Source organism: Motacilla alba, chromosome 2 (genome assembly GCF_015832195.1).
Source record: "Motacilla alba alba isolate MOTALB_02 chromosome 2, Motacilla_alba_V1.0_pri, whole genome shotgun sequence".
NCBI classification, from domain to species: Eukaryota; Metazoa; Chordata; class Aves; order Passeriformes; family Motacillidae; genus Motacilla; species Motacilla alba.
In genome coordinates, this window is record NC_052017.1 from 8,518,273 (window position 1) to 8,538,753 (window position 20,481).

At 36.4% G+C, this 20,481-nt stretch overlaps 1 protein-coding gene across 1 annotated transcript in view; it reads left to right on the plus strand.

Annotated features, from left to right (window-relative positions):
• Positions 1-20,481, plus strand: part of UBE3C (ubiquitin protein ligase E3C) — a 69,801-nt gene that overhangs the window by 28,121 nt on the left and 21,199 nt on the right. The window contains exons 11-18 of the mRNA XM_038124946.1: positions 1,237-1,323; positions 2,047-2,204; positions 2,783-3,015; positions 6,719-6,823; positions 7,865-7,952; positions 11,314-11,411; positions 14,632-14,764; positions 15,539-15,786. Coding sequence (XP_037980874.1) covers positions 1,237-1,323; positions 2,047-2,204; positions 2,783-3,015; positions 6,719-6,823; positions 7,865-7,952; positions 11,314-11,411; positions 14,632-14,764; positions 15,539-15,786 — 1,150 coding nt within the window. The remainder of the gene's footprint in view (positions 1-1,236; positions 1,324-2,046; positions 2,205-2,782; positions 3,016-6,718; positions 6,824-7,864; positions 7,953-11,313; positions 11,412-14,631; positions 14,765-15,538; positions 15,787-20,481) is intronic.

Here is a 20,481-nt window from a genome sequence, read left to right on the forward strand (position 1 = left end):
AGGAGGAGCAGCCAGCCAGGACTCAGGGGTGCTTGTGAGAGGGTGTGTCGGTGTTCTTGTGTGGGAGTTAAACCATTCTCCAATGTTTTTAAGCCTTTATTGATATTTTACTTTTTTTCTCTAATGAAATGTGTGCTGCTTTTCCTTTTGCCATCTGGCAAATTTTCATTTCCACATGGCCCACAATAAATACTTTGTTTTCTGGCAGCAAGTAGTCTCCCCTCCCTGCCCCTGCTCCCATTTCCCAGCCTCCCATCTCTTGTATGCCTGGTCGCAGAGAATTTTGATGTTCCAAAACTGTTGGCCACTGAGAGATGTTGACCCAGTATTTGTTTTACTTATTCCCTGATAGGAATTAGGAGACCTAGGAAAGCAGCATCTAGAAAAACTAACTGAATAATGTTCTTTGATACCTGAAAAAATGACTTTTTAGTCAGTGAAATCCAGTTTGGTTCCTAGAAGACATTGTTTCAAATGATTGTGTCTCATTTGTTGTATCCTACAAGGGGAAGAAAATATGCTAGGGATGACTTTTTAGTTTCTGGAAGCTTTTTATTTCTCTTTTCTATAAAAAGTTTCCGATAGTGTAATCGTGTCTGAAGTAATGTGGTTAAAGTTAGTCCCGTGTATAGCTGGCTTGTGAAATGACACATTTACAAGTTAGTAAGAAATTTTCAAACAATAAACAATTTTCAGTGTGCAGATGGGTTACTTTACATATAGCAGTCCTGACATTGTTCCATTGATGTTCTATTTCTCTCTGCCAAGCTGAGTATATCAGTGAAATTGCTATGTTTCTGACATAAATGAAAATATTTTAATCTACCTTCTGCAAAAAATTGCTCTGTTTGTTATTGTCAGAAGAACCACAGAAGTGACCTATTAACCAGTTTGGTGTAACTTTCTATATTACAATTTAAAAGGTCCCAGGTAATTAATTCAGTGTTATGTTATTTTTATTAATATATGTTGAATTCAGCAAAAGACTGGAAATGTGGGTTTATATTGTATGGTTTGTTGCTGAGATAATGAAAGTTATTTTTAGTATAAGGTTTTATATATTTGGTTGTCAGTTTTTGGGGCTTTCACCACATTTGATCAGAATAAGACCTTTCATGTGGGAAAAGTACATTTAAACTGTTAATTTCTGAGAAATGCTTGATTGATAAGTTCTTATAGAAACATTTGTGTTTTGTGAATTTTGGAAGATGCAATTACTTTAACTTCTTCTTGCAGGCTTCTCTATAGTTTAGCCTTTAATGCCAGATTCCTGAGGCATCTTTGGTATTTGATATCTTCAATGACCACACGGATGATTACAGGGTATGTATTGTACCATTTCTGGAACTGATTCTTTGTTAAAATAGAGCATATCTAGTGAAAAGGGAATGGGACAGTTGGAGGTATGGTCACTTACCTCCTGTGATTTCATAAAACCGAGCAAAATCTTGGAAATCAGAATTTAAAAAATACTTATTTAAAATGAGTTGAATATTTTGTAGTTCTTGCAGTGCTTACAAGCATCAGTGTAACAAACACTGAAGCTCCAGGTGGTTCATCCCAAGTTTGTGAGTTTTATCTTTAAAATGAGTTGAATATTTTGTAGTTCTTGCAGTGCTTACAAGCATCAGTGTAACAAACACTGAAGCTCCAGGTGGTTCATCCCAAGTGTGTGAGTTTTATCTCACATGCTCTGACTAGTCTAGAAGTAGATGGTGGCAGAAGCACTTTCCTGGGAGCTGAGGCACTACAGGTGTGTGCTGGCATGCAGAGAATTATTCTCTTAGCTTTGTGTCTCCAAATTATCTGCAGTTTGTATTAGTTAATGCCCAAGTTAATTTGTCACGGAGACACTGAGGTACCAGTGACAAGAACTTGTGAAGAGTAACTGTATTTTCCAGGAATTGAAAACAGTAATTATTTAACTGAAAACACCATTGTTATATTGCTGTTGGAGCTACTACTACATTCTTTTATTAGAATGCTGAAGGTAGTACTGTCATAGATTATTAACCCTCACTTTTACACTGCATTTTATATTTTAAGGTCTATGGTGCCACTCCTTCAAGTGATTTCAAGAGGCTCTCCGATGTCTTTAGAGGATTCCAGCCGAATTATCCCTCTCTTCTACCTTTTCAGTTCTTTGTTTAGTCACTCACTTATTTCTATTCATGATAATGAATTCTTTGGTGACCCAATAGAAGGTGAGTTTTGAACATGCTAAATAGCAGTAAATTGTAAAATGTTTTTGTGTGAGGCTGGAGGGCTCCCTGGGCAATGATTTGCTGACATCTGGGAGGAAGGATCTTCTGGCCTGGCTTGCTGATGGTCCCCTGAGCACTCAGCTGTCAGCTGGCTCTTTTATGGTGATTGCACTTAGAAAAAAGAGAAAAATTAATGGTCTGCACCTTGGGAACCCTAGCTTTACGCAGGGTCTGATATGGAAGTTCTTAATCATGATAATTTTTAATGAGTTAGTAAAGAGAGTGAACTTCTTCTGGACTGAACTTGTAGTTTAATGTATCAATTTAACATAGCAGGAATCACAAAGGAGATCAAGGGGATATTGTAATTAAAATAATTGTGACTACACACAATCCAGGATTTGATCTCCTTTCTAAATGTTTACTCATTCTTTTTTTGGGTGATGTTTCTTTTCTCTACATTTAGATTATGTGTGTGAATATTAAAGTTGAATAAATAATCAGGGTTTTTAAAAGTAATTTAATCATTAGGGTTTTTAAAAGTCATTTTAGGAAACTTAAGCTTGTGTTTCTTGTAGTTGTAGGTCAAAGACAATCATCAATGATGCCTTTTACACTAGAAGAGCTTGTAATACTCTCCCGCTGCCTTCGAGATGCATGTCTAGGAATCATAAAGTTGGCTTACCCAGAAACCAAGCCAGAGGTTCGTGAGGAATATATTGCAGCATTTCGAAGTGTTGGAGTAACAAAAAACACAGAAATGCAGCAATGTATACAGACAGAACAGAAAAGGTGGATTCAGTTATTCAAGGTAAATGGTGGCAATTTTCAGAACATAGCTGAATAAAATTTTCATGATTCTACTGAAGATACGAAATTAGATACTTTTTTTACTCTGGTTTTATTGTTGTTGCAACAAGGAGTATGGATTTGGGAAGATTGCTTATTGGCATATATGCTAAACTTCAAGTACCTAAATTCTAATAACTGTAATAAATTTTTTTCCTTCTGTCAACTCTTACTTTTCTTGCTTGTCTTGTTTGTAAAACAGTGACTGTGTAAAATATGGGGTTTAACTTGGACTCCCATTAACCAAGATGCTTAAGCATGTTGTCATAACTTTGTATAGGTGTGAAATTCTAACAAAGTCTAATGATTACTCAGGTACTTCTGTATTAGAGACTTCACTATACTGGTACCATGCTGTATTAGTTTTTTTGGTATTCTTCATTTTGGGTTTGCTGGAATACTAAAGGGAAGGTGAATCTGGCTTAGCAAATGTGAATTTAATGTATGTTCTTTCTGGATATCTACCAGTGTTTTTGTGCTGGTTTTATCTGTGGCATCCTAGCTAAGACATGAGTTAAGAGAAGCTGAAAATGTTGGCAGAATAAAACCTCTGATATAACTGTTGCTGAAAAAAAAAAAGAGTGCTTGACTTGTCATGAAAATTCTGCAGCAAACACATCTAGTCAGCTAAAATTGCTCATTAAAGAAGTGGGAGCAGAAGAAATGCATTTTCCAAATTGAATGCTAGATTTACAGTCTGTTTAATACTGGCGACCTCTCGCACACTAATGTTCAGTTCGAGTCATCAGCTGTCCCTTCAGGTCTTTTATCACTGCTTTTGTCAAGCTATCTATTTAATTGAAAGAAGTTAATTGAATGAAAATGATCAACTAAGCTTGTATTAATATTGCTAATGGAACTTTCTTCTTGGCCATGTTTGGAGAAAGATGTCATGCTAGACTTTAGGAAAGGCCCATTAAGGCTTGCACTTAACCTGATGGGCTAATTAAGGAATGCTTATTCATTCTACAAGTCTAAGGTAGCCTCTATCCAGCCTATTCTGCCTGATTTTACAACACATTTCACTTATGAGCATAAGCATTAATAGCAGCGAGAGTAACTGATAATGTTTTGATTGCATTGAATACAGTCCTAATGCACCACTGAATCTGTAATTTGCACAGATTGATCTAATATATGTTTGCACAATGTAATTTAATTACTTGTCTTTAAATTGCCAAATAAACTTTGGATCTAAAGGTCACTAATGAACCCCCCACTATGTGTTTTTTTTCTGAGAAAGATGTCAGACCAGGGGTATTTTTTACATGCAGTTTGTATCATGCCTCCTTTTCGTTTGCTTTAGTTTGTTATGCTTAATCAGTCTTTGTGTAAGTTGGTGGATTTCAGGTGAATTTGATCATATTTTGCTGTCATTCAGTGATCTGTAAAGTTCTGAGTTACTTTGTCCCACTTTGGCAGTCTGAAATTAAACTTGTAGTGCTGTCAAAACTGGGTGTACTCTTACTATGTTCAGGAGCCAGGGTTGTCTTCCTTCAGCTGAATTGGAAATACAAATCTTGAGGGTGTCTGGAAGGCTCCAGTTCTACCCCAGAAAGAAGATAATAGCAAAGCTTCCCTTGTTTGCTTCTTCAGAAGCATGTTTGTTGTTACAGATAAAAGTTGAACATGGCTAAAGTTAATGTCATCAAGAAGACTCCTGTGTGTAGCACTGAGTATTTCCTGGCAGCAGCTTCAAAATTGCTTCCTGCCAGTAAGCAGGCAGCAGTACCTTCTTCCAAATCATTAAAACAAAGCTAAAGTAGTTAATTACAAATGCAAGCAGCAACTGCTTTTTGTTTCTTTTGCACTTTGTCAAATATATCTATCAAATATATGGAATTTATCTTTGCTAAAGCTTTTGCAAGCTGCTGGTGGAAAAAACCACATTCTTTCCTTATCTGTGCTCTTAATTTCTCTTTTTTCTTTTACCTCCTCACTTCTTAGTGAAATACATGTGTATATATGAAGTGAATGAAATTATATATATATATATATAAACACACACATATGTACATGCAAATATAGGCTGTAATGGTAAATCTGGAAACAGGGAGGCTGCTAACAATGACCTGCATGTTTGCTAACAGATTGGAGGCCTTTGGTAAGATTTATGTGTGCAAATGTCTTCATTTAACAGACTCTCCCATTTTTGACTTTTGGTAGAATGATGAGCAGTATAGTCAACTGTTACAGATTCCATAGAAGATCTTAAGTTATGAGTATATGGTAATGGATTTTGTTAAACAAAAGAATTATTTCACTATCTTGAGTTAATCCTGTGAAATCAAGGTTGTAATTTTGCTGAATTTTAGTTTTAAATGCTGCTTGCACTGGACACTTTATTGGAAAGAAATACACCTTTTAATATTTTTAGTTGTAGTATATCTTCTCTTTCCATGGAATACACAGTTCTAAAAATTTTTACAAAGGAATGCTGAGTTGGGGTGGCACCTAGGTTAGCGTTCTCAGTACCAATGCATTCTGCAGGAGAAGCTGCAGTTTTACCTAATCTGATTCAGCTTCCTTTAAGGTTTCTTTAGCTGCTTGTAAAATATTGTATTTTCATGGTCTTCATGTGGATAGTCTTTTCTGATTTTATTTCAATTTTTAAAAATGTTTGCCTCACTTACAGTGGTAATGGGACCAGAGAGCTTCAGTGATTCATGTAACCTGCACTGAATTTTATAAGGGAAAGGTGATGAAAATTCCCATGTAATTAGACAGTTCACTTAATAGCATTCTTTGTTCTGTCTTGAATAAAGACATTACCTTAAAAACTGGATGTTAAAAGCTCTTTTGTGTAGCATCTAGACACAGAATCTTTTAGAAGTCCCATTGAACTTTGTTACTCTTGACACCTGTCTATTAAGACTGTCTTTTAGCAAGATTATTTCAGAAAAGCTCTCTGTACACTTTTTTCTTACTCATTTTTCAAGTGCTGTACTTTGAAGTTGCCAAACAGATGGCTGATCATTGTAGCAGTGATAATGTCTTTTTAGCCTAGTAATTTACTATTGTATTGATTCCACTTAATTATGTTTTATGTAGTGGTGGGTGAACTTGATTCAGCTTTGGACAGAAGACATGCAGCTGAGTATGGCAGTTCTGCTTGAGATGGAGAATTTGTTAGCTGGGTTTCTCTACTTTTTTATTTTTTTCTGGGTTGGAGGAAATTGCCAGGAAAAACACTAAAATTGCAAAGATACCCTAGTGACCATGATGACAATTTTTCTCAGCCTCTCAATTTTGCTAGGAAGATAAAAGAACATTATATACATACCTAATATACATTGTGTGTATATTTGATTTGGTGTTATTTTCTTTAAACAAATAGTTTAGTGTTGATAATGATTTGTTTATGCTTCCTTGAACTGGCATGCAGCACTTCAGGTGTGCAGTACTGCTAAATCCTATGTAGTGCTGGTTCCTGAATTTTGGAATGAGACTTTATTAAGCCAGGTTTTTTGATGTCTTACAAGTGAGCCATGATTACTTAATTTCATTCTAAGGTATTTAAGTCTAACAGCAGGTTTTTGTGAGTTGAAAATAAGTGGCAATTTTATATGTTACTGATTTTTTAAAAAAAACTTTTGCTTTGTGAATTATGTAATTTCATTCACGGTGCTAAGTGTATACTGAATGTATGTGTTTCTGACACCTAGGTCATCACAAACTTAGTGAAAATGTTGAAATCTAGAGATACAAGGAGAAATTTCTGTCCACCTAATCACTGGCTCTCAGAACAAGAAAACATTAAAGCAGATAAGGTAAGAGTCATATTCTTTTCCACAAAGCATTACAGGTGCCAAATTTTCAGTGGTAAAATGTTTGATTCTTGACAGTATTGGTGATGTTGCATGTTGCACAGATTGTATGGTTTAAAACCTGGAATAATGTTGCTTTTCTCTAATGTAAGAGTCTTGCATTTGTTAAGAAACTTTTATGTTAAAGCACATTTCCAGTCCATAAAGGGGAACTTGCCCTACAGTGCAAGAGTGTAAATAATTGGCATTTATAACAGAGGAGAATGGGGAATCTGGTAGCATCTTCTCATAGTAAGAATGCTAAATGAAAGAATTACTCTATAGTGGGGAAAATTCTCTTCCAAAATAAAAGAAAATTTAGCAGTATTTTCTGTACTTACCTAGAAATGACTTTTTTTTTTTCCTAAGAGCTTTTAAAAATTACGTAGATCTCAAAAAGTGTGTATGTGTGTGCAAAAGAAAAAGCTAATAGTTGCTGTGGACTAGATTCTTTTGAATCATGACACATGCTCAGTACAAAATAAACAGAATATTTGATATCTCAAAATTCAAAGTTGGCTTCACTAGTGTCCTAAATACCAGAACTGAATGTAATATTGTGTGATATTTTTAAATACAGGGGATTTACATTGCACTGTTGTTGATTGTGCAGCTGTTCTGTAAGGCACAAGTATAAGGAGGGATCAGCAGAAATGAAGATTCTCAAGCTGTGTCAAGGGAAATAAAGGTTGATATTAGGAAAAAGTGTTTTACAGAAGGGTTGATGAAGTTCTGGAATAGCCTGCCTAGGGAGGGAATGGAGTCACCATCTCTGGATATGTTTAAAAAAAGACTGGATGTGGCACTGGGTGCCATGGTTTAGTTGAGGTGTTAGAGCAGGGGTTGGACTTGATGATCTTGAAGGTCTTTGCAGCCCAGTCATTCTGCGAATTAAGGCATTCAGACACACTCCTGCATGTGACAGCTCTGTGTATTTAGTATGCAGCAGTAAATGAGAATGTGTAATTAGTCCTGATTAACTGTGAAATCCTGTTAATTTGTGAGGTCACACAGCTGTATGTGCCATCGGCCAGACACGTCTGGAGAGTCAGGAGGATGGGGAGAATAGGACCACTGCAGTCCACTCTGGATGGTAAGACACTGTCCATGCAATTTCAGCTTTGCGAAGTCAAAATAAGAGATTGCCTTATGCAGAGAAATCTGTCTTTTCTAGAATGCAGTTGAGTATTTAGAAGTAAAATTTTGCTAACCAAAAGCAGGACAATCTTTCATAATTTTGGTTAAGATATTTTTTTAAATTGTGTTATTGTATGCATGTTCTTGTAAAAAATAACATGTCATATCTTTATAATATGTCATGTTATTTAATTTAATAATTTCTTTGCCCAAGCTTCCACTGGCATTGATGAGGGGAAGTGATGAGGTGGAGAAATGATGTGTTCTTTAAATAATGTATTAATATGTATAAAAGGCAGTTGCATAGAACAGAAAATGAATACAGTTGCAGAAGATGTAAAGCATTGCGAGTTCGCTTTTACTGTATACTATAAAGAAACATTTTTGTTATGTATTAAACTGTAACAAACAGGCTTTTCCTGGTAAATATTAATTCCTGTTTATAAATATTGTGTCTAACTAGATAAGGCAGAAATGTAAACCTCTGAAATACTCAAAGTATCAGGATTTTATGGAACTTGCAGAGAAAGATTAGAGAATGGGACAAACTTAGCAATCAGGGTAAATTTACTCTAGATTGTTCCAATATGCTTTCTCATGTAGATAATCTGTTTCTTCCAGCTTTTCATAAATTTTCAGTTTCTCTATTCTAGAATTTTACCTCTCTGTGATAAGGTAATATAATCATTAAATCACTGGCACTTGTGCAGAATTAATAATGAATTTAAAATGGGGCCTTTAAGCAGCAAAATGATTCATCTACAAGAGTCCTTACTCTCTTTCAAGGTGATGCAATCTGCTTGAGTTAGTTTAGCCAGATCCAGTAGATCATGGAGAGACTGCAGCCTTTGAATGCTGCTGTAGGGTTGTACAGAATTAAGAGCTTTGGCCAGGGTTGAAACCTAAAGACTTGCAGTGATAATTTTCATTTGAGTAGCTACGAAGGTAAAAGTTTATTTTGATTACCTTATTAGTGTAGTTGCCAGGTAATAACTAGTTGGCTCAGTTCAAGTACTGCTGAGAATCATTGATTTTATATTTTTCCAGTTAGTTTATTTCTTTGGAAGTCACAGCTTCTCCACTTCTCCACATCCACAGCAGCAATCCTTGCTTCTTTCACTGACCTACATGACTCTCCACGGCTGTTTATACTGTCTGGAAGTTCTCCAGTGCCAAACCTATTCCACATTTGTCACTTCCACATTCTCTTGCTCTCCTTGCCCTCACACCTACACTACCTTGAGCTCTCTGCCAGGTCTTCCTTCCCCAGATGCCCCAGTTCCCTCCATTTCATGCCTCTCCTGGTGTGGGCAGCTGGGGGATAAGGCATGTCTGTGCTGTGCTGGTGTGAGCAGCTGTGTGCCCTCCTTTTCCTGGCTGGCTCCAGGTGAGCTGGCACACTGAGCATTGCTCTCCTGGCTGTGCCTTTATTCAGGTTGCTAAAGGAATTTCTCCTCTCTGGCCTGTTGAAAATTTTCACAGTACTTGGTATTTTTGAGTCTCCCTATTGTCTGTCAAAATTGAAGTTCAGCTGATGAACTCAAGAGGTGTGTTGGAGGCAGGATGGTGAGGAAAGATGGCGCAGTGTGTTCATGTAAACCTTGTTTTCATATAAAGTCAGGCTAAAAAGAAGGTGCAGTCAACATGAACGTGTGAAAACGAGCAGGTAACCTTGTGCACATGACTTGTTTAATTCCTCTTGACTCCATATGGGTTAAAGCCAATTAGCATGAAAGTACTGCTGAATCACATATGGTCATGTTTATTTGTGCTTTTTCATTTACTTAAATGGCAGACTTGTGAGTTCTAAATGCCCTCTGTATTGATGACTCCATGCCATATTTCTCTCTAAAGAAAGAAGCTGTGATGGAGAAATGCAGATAAAATTGACTAATTGACTGAAATAATTGAACTGTCGAAGTCATGTAGTAGTTTACCTTTGCTGTACATGCACTTTTCATTTAAAATGATTTTAACTGTTAGCCTAATAGGCTTCATACATTGACTTTAATTAAAAATGTTTACTAAGTAAACTAAAGGTAATCACAAATCAGCATTTTATCAGAAATTCCAAAGGCTTGCAGTGTTGAAACGTGCTCCCAATGAATATATATCAAGATTAGTGATGTTTAGGGTCATATCCTATTAAATTGGTGCTTAAAATATCCCTACTTAAAGTGCTTTGAGGATTTAAAAAACAAACAAAAAAAACCATTGAAGTGTTCAGTCCAGAAGATTGCACAAGATGCTTGTCACCATGGGTACAAGCCAAAGAAAAACCCTGGCAACTGTAATCAAAAACTTGCAGACAGGGTAGTGACATGAAGCATTTACTTATTTTGTAATACACTGTGTTTGTCTAGACTCTGGAGTCTTTCTTCAGAGGTGGTTATTAAATGTGAAAATGAAACAACCAAGGAGCTGTGGGTGTTGTTACCTCTGTAGGCTGAAGTCAGGTGGACCTTTTGCCGCAGTGGCTTGTCAGTGAGCAGTACTGACTGCACTTAATTAATTTACAGTCAGGTATGTGCTCACCGACTGAGTTTCCTCCCATAAAGTTAGAGCAGGATTGTCATTTCTACTGTGCATCGCCAAAAGTTGAGTTGTTTCCTAAAAATATCCTGTGAGTGAGTTCAAAGGAGCTGCGCAGTAGTTTGGGAACTGCATGAATGAGCCTCTCTGCTGTGGCTTCTTGAATTCTTCTCCAAGATTTTTGTCTTAAATACAATATACAGGTTCTTGATGATGTTTTCATTGTTTCTGCAGTCACTGGGATTTAATGTGGTCACTGTGACTGTGCTATTAGGAGAGAAAACTCACTGAAATAAATGTTTCTGTTGTTTTCCTTAGATTTGATTTAATTCTTAAGGTTTTTACCTAAAATGACTTGATGGAAAGTAGATTATGTGGTTGAAGGCGCAATAACTGTTAACTATTCTGAACATGAGAGTAGGAATATTGTATATTCCTGCAACGAAAATTCTAACTCATCATAGTTACTAGCTGTCTTCTATCATACATTTTTTCCTAACTCCTAAGCTAAAATGTCAATAAGGAGATTTTTGTTCTGAATAAAATAGAGGTACAGAAGTATGCATTTTTGTATGCATTTTATTTTTGTGTGTTTTCACTCGTATTTAAGTTTGCTGTAGCAACCAGTGTTTAAGGAGAGGTAAGGCTTTGAGTGAGTATGTAATAAATAACCTATTTTAATGTATGTATTTTTATACAAAGTATATTGAGTCACTTGATACAAAATAAATTGTTTAAAAAAATGTTCTTTCCAAAATTTTTAAAATTATTATTTCTGTTTTAAGTGGGTTTGGAACCAGCACCTCTTTCTGTATCTGAAGAACGACAACTTGCAATTCTGACAGAGCTACCTTTTGTAGTTCCTTTTGAAGAAAGAGTAAAGGTACCTAATTTCTAATTTAATATGCAGTTGTTTTGTTTTTTTTTTTTTTGAGTAAATGTAAAAAGAGCACTTAGTGAAGTAGAAACTGGATGGATTCCCTGCAGAATGGTATGGCACTCTGCACTGTTTTTCTGCAGCACTCATGCAGCAACTGAACATTTGAAGTTAGTGACTTCTCTCTTACTTTCCTGCTTATGTTCCCCTTAATAACATTTGCATTAAAGTTAGGAACTTTTATTCTGAGACAGCTGAGAGCAGTTTGCAGTCCCGGCTGAGATGGCTCTACGTGATTGCACCCTCTTGTGGTGGCACAGCAGCGGCCAGTTGTGTGTACCAGAGTTCAGGGTCACAGCTGGAGACTCGGTGGCACTGGGTGGGTTTGCTCCAAATGAGATTATGGATCTCCATTTTGGGAAATTCACACCTACAGATTAAGTTCCTGCATTCATAGCTGGGTATCTGAACTTTAATAGAGTGTATAGCTTTAAACTTGCAGGATTCTTGTACTTGATTGATTTGATTTGCTTATGAATGTTTTTGAGATTTTATAGTTGTAATTGTTAGTTCCATTACCTGTTTCAGTTTGCATCATTAATATTCCTAAAGCTTTTTTTTCTGTTTAGCACATTATTTTAAAACTGGTTTACTTTTCAACAATATCAATTATTTCAAAACTTGTCCCTGAATTGTTTTGGAAATGTTACATTTCAAGACACCATCAAGGGAATAGGGAAAGTCAGTCTTTATTTGTCAAAACAGACAGCGGCACCTTTGGTAGAAAATGTGTGGGTTTTTCTCAGGCTTCTGTGGAACAGTTTTTCCAACAAAACATCTTATTACTGTATGGCAATGCCACACCAGGATTACAGGGAAAAGATAGGAACTGATCTCAAGCAGGGATCTCTATGTCATGACTCAGTCACTGCCTTCCAGCCTCTGGAATTCTTAAAGCTGTGTTGAGACGCATACATGTTATGTTTTTGGAATTCATAAAGCCTTTTTTGGTGCAATTGGAATTCATAGAACCTTGTGTGCTTTTATCACAAGAACTGAAGTAACAATGTCATGAGAGCTTGGAGATAAGGATAAAGCTACAACTGACCTTCTATAGTTCAAAGAGGAGATCCTGTTACACTGTGTTTTGGAACAAGTGTGTACAGTTCTTTTTGTATAATATTTTGGAGTCAGCATTCCTTGGAGTCTCCCACTGCCTCTACAGAGCAAGTTGCAATAAGGGAAGAAAATACCACTACCATAATAAGATTTTTTTTTCCTTTTGGTCAGTTGCTGTCTATTGCTCTGTAATTTAATATGGTGAGCTCAATGCTCCTTGTGTGTGTGCGTTGTTCCATATGTCCTTTCATTTTCTGACTTCCTCATGCCATTTTTACATTGACTTACCAGATAACAGATACTCTAAGCAATTGCAGAGTCCAGTTCCATGGTAGGCTCTTCAGCTTTCTGGCCCCAGGGAGTGTTTTCCCCTTCAGCCTTAAGGCACATTGGGGTGCACCTTTCAGTCTGTGGGAGATAATGCATCGAATTTGTAGCAGTGCCTTGGTTCTCACCTCCTTAGGCCATACTTTGGTCAGCTTGCCTGTGGTGATGCTACTGCCACGGTGTGTGCTTCAGTCAGCATTGCTTGTTTTTCTGTTTGTCTGAAGTCATTGCGAATGCTTCAGTTGTGCATTAGAGTTCTCATTCTCAGGACTAACATACCCATGAACATTGGGTTAGGTAGGGAGTCAGAGTCAGTACCAAAATGAGTTTTGCTATGAGATGTTATACCAGGTGATTTTTTCCATCTACAGCTGGGTAACAATAGCTAATAAATTGTATCTAGTCCTGCTTCAGGAAAGAGAGTGGTGGTGAACATATTCTCACGCTCTGTACATAAAAGGTGCCTGTGACTATATGTCTTGGTGTTATAAAACTAAAAAACTTTAGGCCAGAAGGGACCTCTGGAGGTACTGTAGTCCACATCCTTCCTCACACAAGCATAACTTCAGACTTGGGTCAGCATGCACAAGGACTTGTCCAGATGACTTTTGACTATCTCCAGAAATGGAGATTCTCGTGTTACCTTTTCCAGTACCTAATCACTCCCATCATGAACTTTTTTCTTTGTGTCCATCCCTTGTTTCTCTTTCTGCAGCTTAGGACTATTTTCTCTTGTTTTCCTGCTGTGTACCTTAGGAAAGATTCCTGCTTTGTCCATACTGTAATCTTCCTGGTTGGAAAGCATCTTCTCCACTAGCAACAGTTGCACATAAAAACAGTAGATTTGAGACCTTACTCTACCTTTGTTTGCTGTGGTCAGATTTCCTCTTTCATGGTAAATTTGTTGTTTTTAAAAATCCCTGCAGACTCTTACTTAATGTTCTTAGTTAAAAAATGGTCTGACATATTACTGGGAGATTATATCCCTTGGAAAATGTGCTAGACTATTTATTGAATAGGGGAATGACAGCAAGAGAAAAGATAGTAAACCTACCACTCCATGGATAGAGGAAATATTATTATACATTGGGCAACCCCCTCCCATGCTACATGTTGGCATAGAAACACAGTGAGCTACAGTTACTCTTCAGGGGAACAGGTTCCCTGTTTTGAAGACTTGAAAATAGACAGTGTGAAGTTCAATTTGTGCTTCACCTGGAAAAATTGATTTGAATTTTTATGATGCTCTCGTTCTTTTTTTAAATATGGCAGTAATATCCATGATTTTAATCTGAATTATTTGTTCACTACTTATACAAGGGGAACTGCATAATAATATTTTCTTATTACTGAGAATGTTCCTGACCATTGCAAACAGCAACAAAAAATTATTTACCAGTATTGAGAATAACCTCTGTGTGTGTGAAATACTCATGAGACTTTTTAAATTTGTTTTTGAATACTTTGCATTTCAGAACTCTGAAAGTTAGGGAGAGGAAACTGGAAGCACTGGCACAAGGTCTGTAGATGTGCTTCTTTTTGTAGAAAGAACTGAGGATGTTAGCACAGAAAAGTTCTTTGCATTTCTGTCCCACTCCTTCCCTTCCATGGGTCATGGCTCTGTATAAAGTTTCTGCAGCTCAATGAGAGAGAAGACAAATAACTTGAAAGTGAGTGCCAGAGGCAGCTCAAAGGACAGTAACAGTAGTGAATAACCATCTCTCACTGAATATTTAGATCTGCACAATTACATGATTGCTCTTTTCACTCATTTAAACAGATTTTTCAAAGGCTGATCTATGCTGATAAACAAGAAGTTCAAGGAGATGGGCCATTTTTGGATGGAATTAATGTCACTATCAGAAGAAATTATATTTATGAAGATGCTTATGATAAACTTTCTCCTGAGAATGGTAGGTTTACAGTTACCAGCTTGTTACAACACTTAATTGTTCTTACCATGTAGTTCTATATTTGCTTATTTGACTGGTATGCTGTAGGTGTATCAGCTCTGAGATGTGAAAGTTCTTACAAGTGAAATTTCCTTCGTTTTACAGAAGTAATTCTCACCCATATTATTTCTGATTATTGCAGTCTAAATGATCTCTTTACAGCCTCTTCTTATGGTGCTTTTCTACCCATTTGCTCATCCAAATAATTGTAATTTCTATATTTTTCTATATAATTCATTAGATAGTATCTGCTTTGGTAATCTTTGCCAAGAAATACATACGGACTGAACAGGACTTGCTTGGTACAGTATGTCTGATAATAGTGCAGGGCTCTTTTTAATGATGGGATGTAGTATTATAAATTTTACTACATTGAATTAAATCACATGTTTGTATTAATCTGTGTGATCTTGTACTCACAATATTTTATATAAATACAATTTTCAAGTTATTCCTTGGTCTCTTTTAATATTTTGTAGGATTTTTTTTCTTCCCCTACCTATGGTATTATCTACTTCTTTTTTTGATGACTCTTAAGACAATACCTTTTCTATGAAGTGAGCATTTCACAAATGGAATATTCCAAAATTCAAGCCAGTAATAACGGTTTTGCTGCTATTTACTAGGTCAATTTTTATTCTAGCACATATTGTATTTGTAGTTACATGTGTTTTTATCCCTACAAAGCTGAAACAGACAATTGCATTTGGGTTTGTCTCTCTCCTTTCCCTGCAGAACCTGACCTAAAAAAGCGCATTCGTGTTCACTTGCTTAATGCACACGGTCTTGATGAAGCTGGTATTGATGGTGGTGGGATTTTCAGAGAATTTCTGAACGAACTCCTCAAATCAGGATTTAACCCTAACCAGGGTTTCTTTAAGACCACCAATGAGGGACTGCTTTACCCTAACCCTGCTGCCCAGATGCTGGTTGGAGACTCGTACGCCCGACATTACTACTTCCTTGGGAGAATGCTTGGAAAGGTAAAACCAGTGGTCTGGAATACAAAGCTATAGCAATACTGAAATGATTCAGTACTGGTTTTTATCTAATTAGGAGCAATGGATGGGAAAACCCAAAGATTTTCCCAGACTTGAGAGACAGTAACTCTCAGATATTAGGTATGAACATTACTACTAAATTTCTGGTTGATTTTAATAAATGATGTACTTCGGAGGTACAGGAAATTCATGTTATCCTTGATTTTCAACCTGGAGCTTTTAGGAATATGACTGCAGTTTACATTTCTGTCATTTGGAATATATGAAATGAATGTTTTAAACAGTTAATAGTTGTATGAGGTGTACCATTTTTGGTAGCATATAAAATTTGCCATCAGCATGTGCCATACTTAGAAGGCACATGCAAATTGCTTTTCACATATTCTGTTTGGGGCTTTGTACATTTTGCATATTTCTGGAGTTTTTGTGCTTGATAATTCAGTGATATGAATGCTTAAAGGCTAATAGATGCTTGTTGAGCTCGATGAAAAATGGAGGGAGAGGAACAAAGACAGAAACCATTACAAACATTAATTACATTCAATTTTCTTTTATGGTCAGGTTTAATACTGAGGCTATTTCATTCTAAGCACTCGAAATAATTTTTATAAAGATAATAATTGTGAAACAAAATTTGGAATACAAATTCCATTTCAGGAAAAAAAAAAGTATTAACTGCTACTTAGCTGTCTAATACTGAAGGTATTTAAGATGTAAAAGTCCCATTTATTGCCTGCAGTATTTTGGAGGCTAAAATCCTGCTGCTGCCTTGCAGTGAGGTTTGATGTGCAGTTGGATGTCTGTGGAGGGTAGCTGGAAGCCGTTTCAAGAGATGTTGGCAAACAGTGAATTGTTGAAATAGTGCTGTGCTTGGGAGTTGCCAGTCAACTGATTTAGATCAAGCTGCCTCTTTGTAAGCAAATACCCTGCTAATGCATCCCAGCTACTGCCATATCCGAATTTCCTAAACAATGAAATTACTAATCGGCCGTTTCAATAAATAACCTTTGTGTTATTCCCAACCTCCTGCTGGGAGATGGATTCAGTACTAATACAATAATTGGTAATTATCTCTGATACTACTTAACCAAGCTTCATTGTCTTTCTGCATGTATAGATGTTTGGAGTGGGAAAGCAAACACTTGTGGTATTGTTAAGGGGATTACTTCACCACAAAAATGTTTTGTGTATATCTAGAAGGGTTTAACTGTCATGGAAAGTTTGAAACATTATTTTAAAAAAAGATGGTATTTTTTAGTCTTCAGTTTCCTCTGTCAAAACAACACATTGCCTTCTGTAACTGAATTTCAGATATTAGCATAGAGACAGAAGTTGCAAAAGATGTTTCATCTCACCGAGTGCTACAAGTAGAGTTTTTTGAGTTTTTTTTTAAACAGAGAATCTCTTATTTAACATTTTGAAAACATAAATTGTTTTTGTATTTGCAGTATGTGTAGATAAGGTAAGAATTGACAGTGCTACTTAATAATTACCCTTGCCCAGGTGCACAGACACCTTTTTAGTAGTGTATTTAGAGACTTGATGAATTAAACAGAAAGATAAGGCACGACCATACTATTCCAAACCTGCTGGTATTATGATCTTGGTTAGGTTATTGAACACCCACTCATCCGTTTTCAAAAATGTGTCCATTTTATGCTTTGCACAGGGTTATTTGTGAGCAATAGTGAACTATTAAAAGCCCCTTTGCAAACAAAGTAGATATAATGCAACGGAAGCAATCAGGCATCCACAGCAATTTCTTATTTGTGGAAATCAGTGTGCAAAGAGTGCTGCCACCAAAAACTCTCACGTAAGAAGCTTCAATGTTATCAGAAAACAAATACATTAAAATATAATAATTTATAGAAATTCTCTGTCTCTTGGTAACCACTTTATACTAATATCCAAATGCATTTAACTTTCAGCACCATGAAGTTACACCTAATTCAGTTTTTCTTCTCATCAGGAAGTTTCTAACAGCTTGGAATCTTCTTTGTTAATTGGTTGGTTCAGAAGCAGAAACATCTTAAAATATAAAACATATCTTACAAATGGTATATCTGAAAATATAAATAATTTTAATTCTGAATAAATTACTGATTTTTTGGGTATCTTTCTAGTTAATGAAGAAATTAAAATCTGTGTACAAAATGCATAGCTTGTTCACGCAGCTTTTGTAGTCACTGGATGAGCAAAAGGTTTTGTGGAAATAATACTTTGTGATCATGTAATTGCATATGTTGTCTGAAATCATCCTTTAAAAAAAACAGAAATGAGTTTGCTTAAACAGCAGCTACTCAAACACTTCCAAAGTTTACATTTCTCAACTGTCAGTGACTTTACCCTGAAATGTAAATATTACCTTAACTCTGGTGCCTTGTAAGCATTTTCCTTTCTTTTCCTTAAAAGTTAAAGCTCAGCTTGCTGTGCACACCTTTGGTGAGAGTCTCCCACAGCCAGAGGGGTTAGAGGCTTGAACCTCTCAGTGTTGCCCACTGGAAGCACAGCTGGGACTGTCTGAGTCCCAGGCTTTGCCTGAGAGCCAAGGGTATCCTGGGCTGTCAGGAGTGCTCAGGCAGAGGAGTTCTAACCCCAAATCCTCTTTGTTGTCCTCTCTGCAAAGTAAAGTCTTCTTGTCCCAAGTGGTGTCCCAGAAGGATGGATGTGATCCTTTTGCTCTCTTTGGGCTGTGGGCAGGCTCCTGGTTTGGTTCCACTTCCTTTCCAAATGCAGAAGTTGTTCTGGCTGCACTAAAAGTCTCCCCACGTGCAGACTCTGCTGCTGCAGGTTTGGGTTGTAGTGGAATTGGCTCAGGAGAACACAAAAGGTGCTTTGACAGACTGCCAAGAAGCAACAAATGGAAATTTCCAAGGAATTTGGAAGCAACACCTGAGAATATTAAATGAGGGTTTTCTCCATGCTGATTCTTGAGTTGTCTGCTGCAAACCTAAGAGGGAAACATTGGTTAACCATTCAAGCAGAAAGAGTGTCCAGGTTGAAGAACAGTGACAGAGAATTAAAATCTGAACTTCACCATGTTCTGACCTAAACTCAGTCTAGTATACAACATACTTCTCCATTTCCAGCTTACATTTGCATTTATTTAGTGATGTTACTGTGACAGATGTTGTGGAAAAGGACATTATTTGCATTTGGAATTCTTTGACATCAAGCTGCTAATTCTTAGGATAATTTCATGAAGTATCAGCGTTAGTTTAAGAATATGTCAGGAAATCCATAGATAGATTGGTATGATAATTTTTATGGTTTCCTCTTCTTCCCTTTTGACATAAACCTGCTAGTTCTTGCATTTATTTTGTTTGACAGTGACTGTCTTTGCATATTAAGCAAAGTGACTGACAGTAGAGATTTTTGTATAATACACTCAGTGTCTCTGAATTTACTGAATTCTACCACCTCCCTTATTCCAGAATATTAAATAGCACTCGTGAGTCACACATTCATGTTGCCGAAGAACATCTATTTTTGCAATATAATATTAAGTCCCTTTTAGTAAACAATAGAACCTGCAGTGCTTGGAAGACACTGAGGTTTTCTGTAAAGATTTAGATTTGTTTTGCCAAGACCCAACTTCTGTCTTCAATGATTGGGAAAGCAGTATGGAGAACAAAATGTCTTTTGAGTTGTTTTGAGCTGAGTCCTTCCTTTGTGGAACCAAGTAAAGAAGTTTCATAGAAGCAGCAGCAAGGATTGAGAAAAACTAACGTGTTCATTTTAAATTTTAGCATTATTTTGATGGTCAGTCTAGGTTTTGTTCTTTGATCATTAATACTAAATGATAGATAGGAGGTCAGTAATTTGCATGGACTTGTGGATATTATGTTGATGAAAGTCAAAGTTGTTTATTTTCCTATGAGTTTTTGTAGTTTACTGATTTAAGATCTAACAGACTATTCTTTGCACACATGTAAATGTTATTAAATATATATAATTGAAAAAAAATAGTACAAACTAAGTCCTTGAGTAAAAGGAAGCTTTAGAAGAGTAATAGTAGATGAAACACAGAGAAAGTGTTTTATTACACTCCAAGTAAATTAATGGGACCTAATTTTTGGTTAGATAATTCTTCTATGTATTAGAGAGTATGCCTTATGGTTACTGTTTGTAACTTTGAATATTGTGCCTCTGTGGAAGGTACAATTCTGAGATGAGCAGTGTCTGTAGAATCCATTCTGCAGGTAAACTAAAGTAGTTCTTCATCGTTCTCAGGCCTTATCTAGGAAGTATTCAGTCAAGGGTGTCTTTCCACAGCAAGGTCAGCATCAGATCTTCAACTCTTAAATTATAAATAAGCTGCATGTATGGAGCTAAAACATTCAAGGAGATGTTTCTAATAATACATTTGAGTGCTGTTTATGCACCAAAAGCTTGTGGAAAGAAAACAAAGCAAGAAAATTACAGTGAGAACTGGCTTTCATATACTTGATTGTTTGGTGTCAAGCATTGCACTGCCACTCTGATTTGGAGGATGTGGGATTTTCCTTCTGATTTTTAGGCTGCCCTTTTCCTTTTCTTACTGTTCACTTAATTAGACTCTCTTTGGCTTGATTTAAGTCAGTATACCCTTAATTAGTTTGTGCTGCAGCCACAATTGGTACTACTAGTACCTGGAACAGTAGGTATGGGATTGGTGATACTGATGCAAAGAGGAGG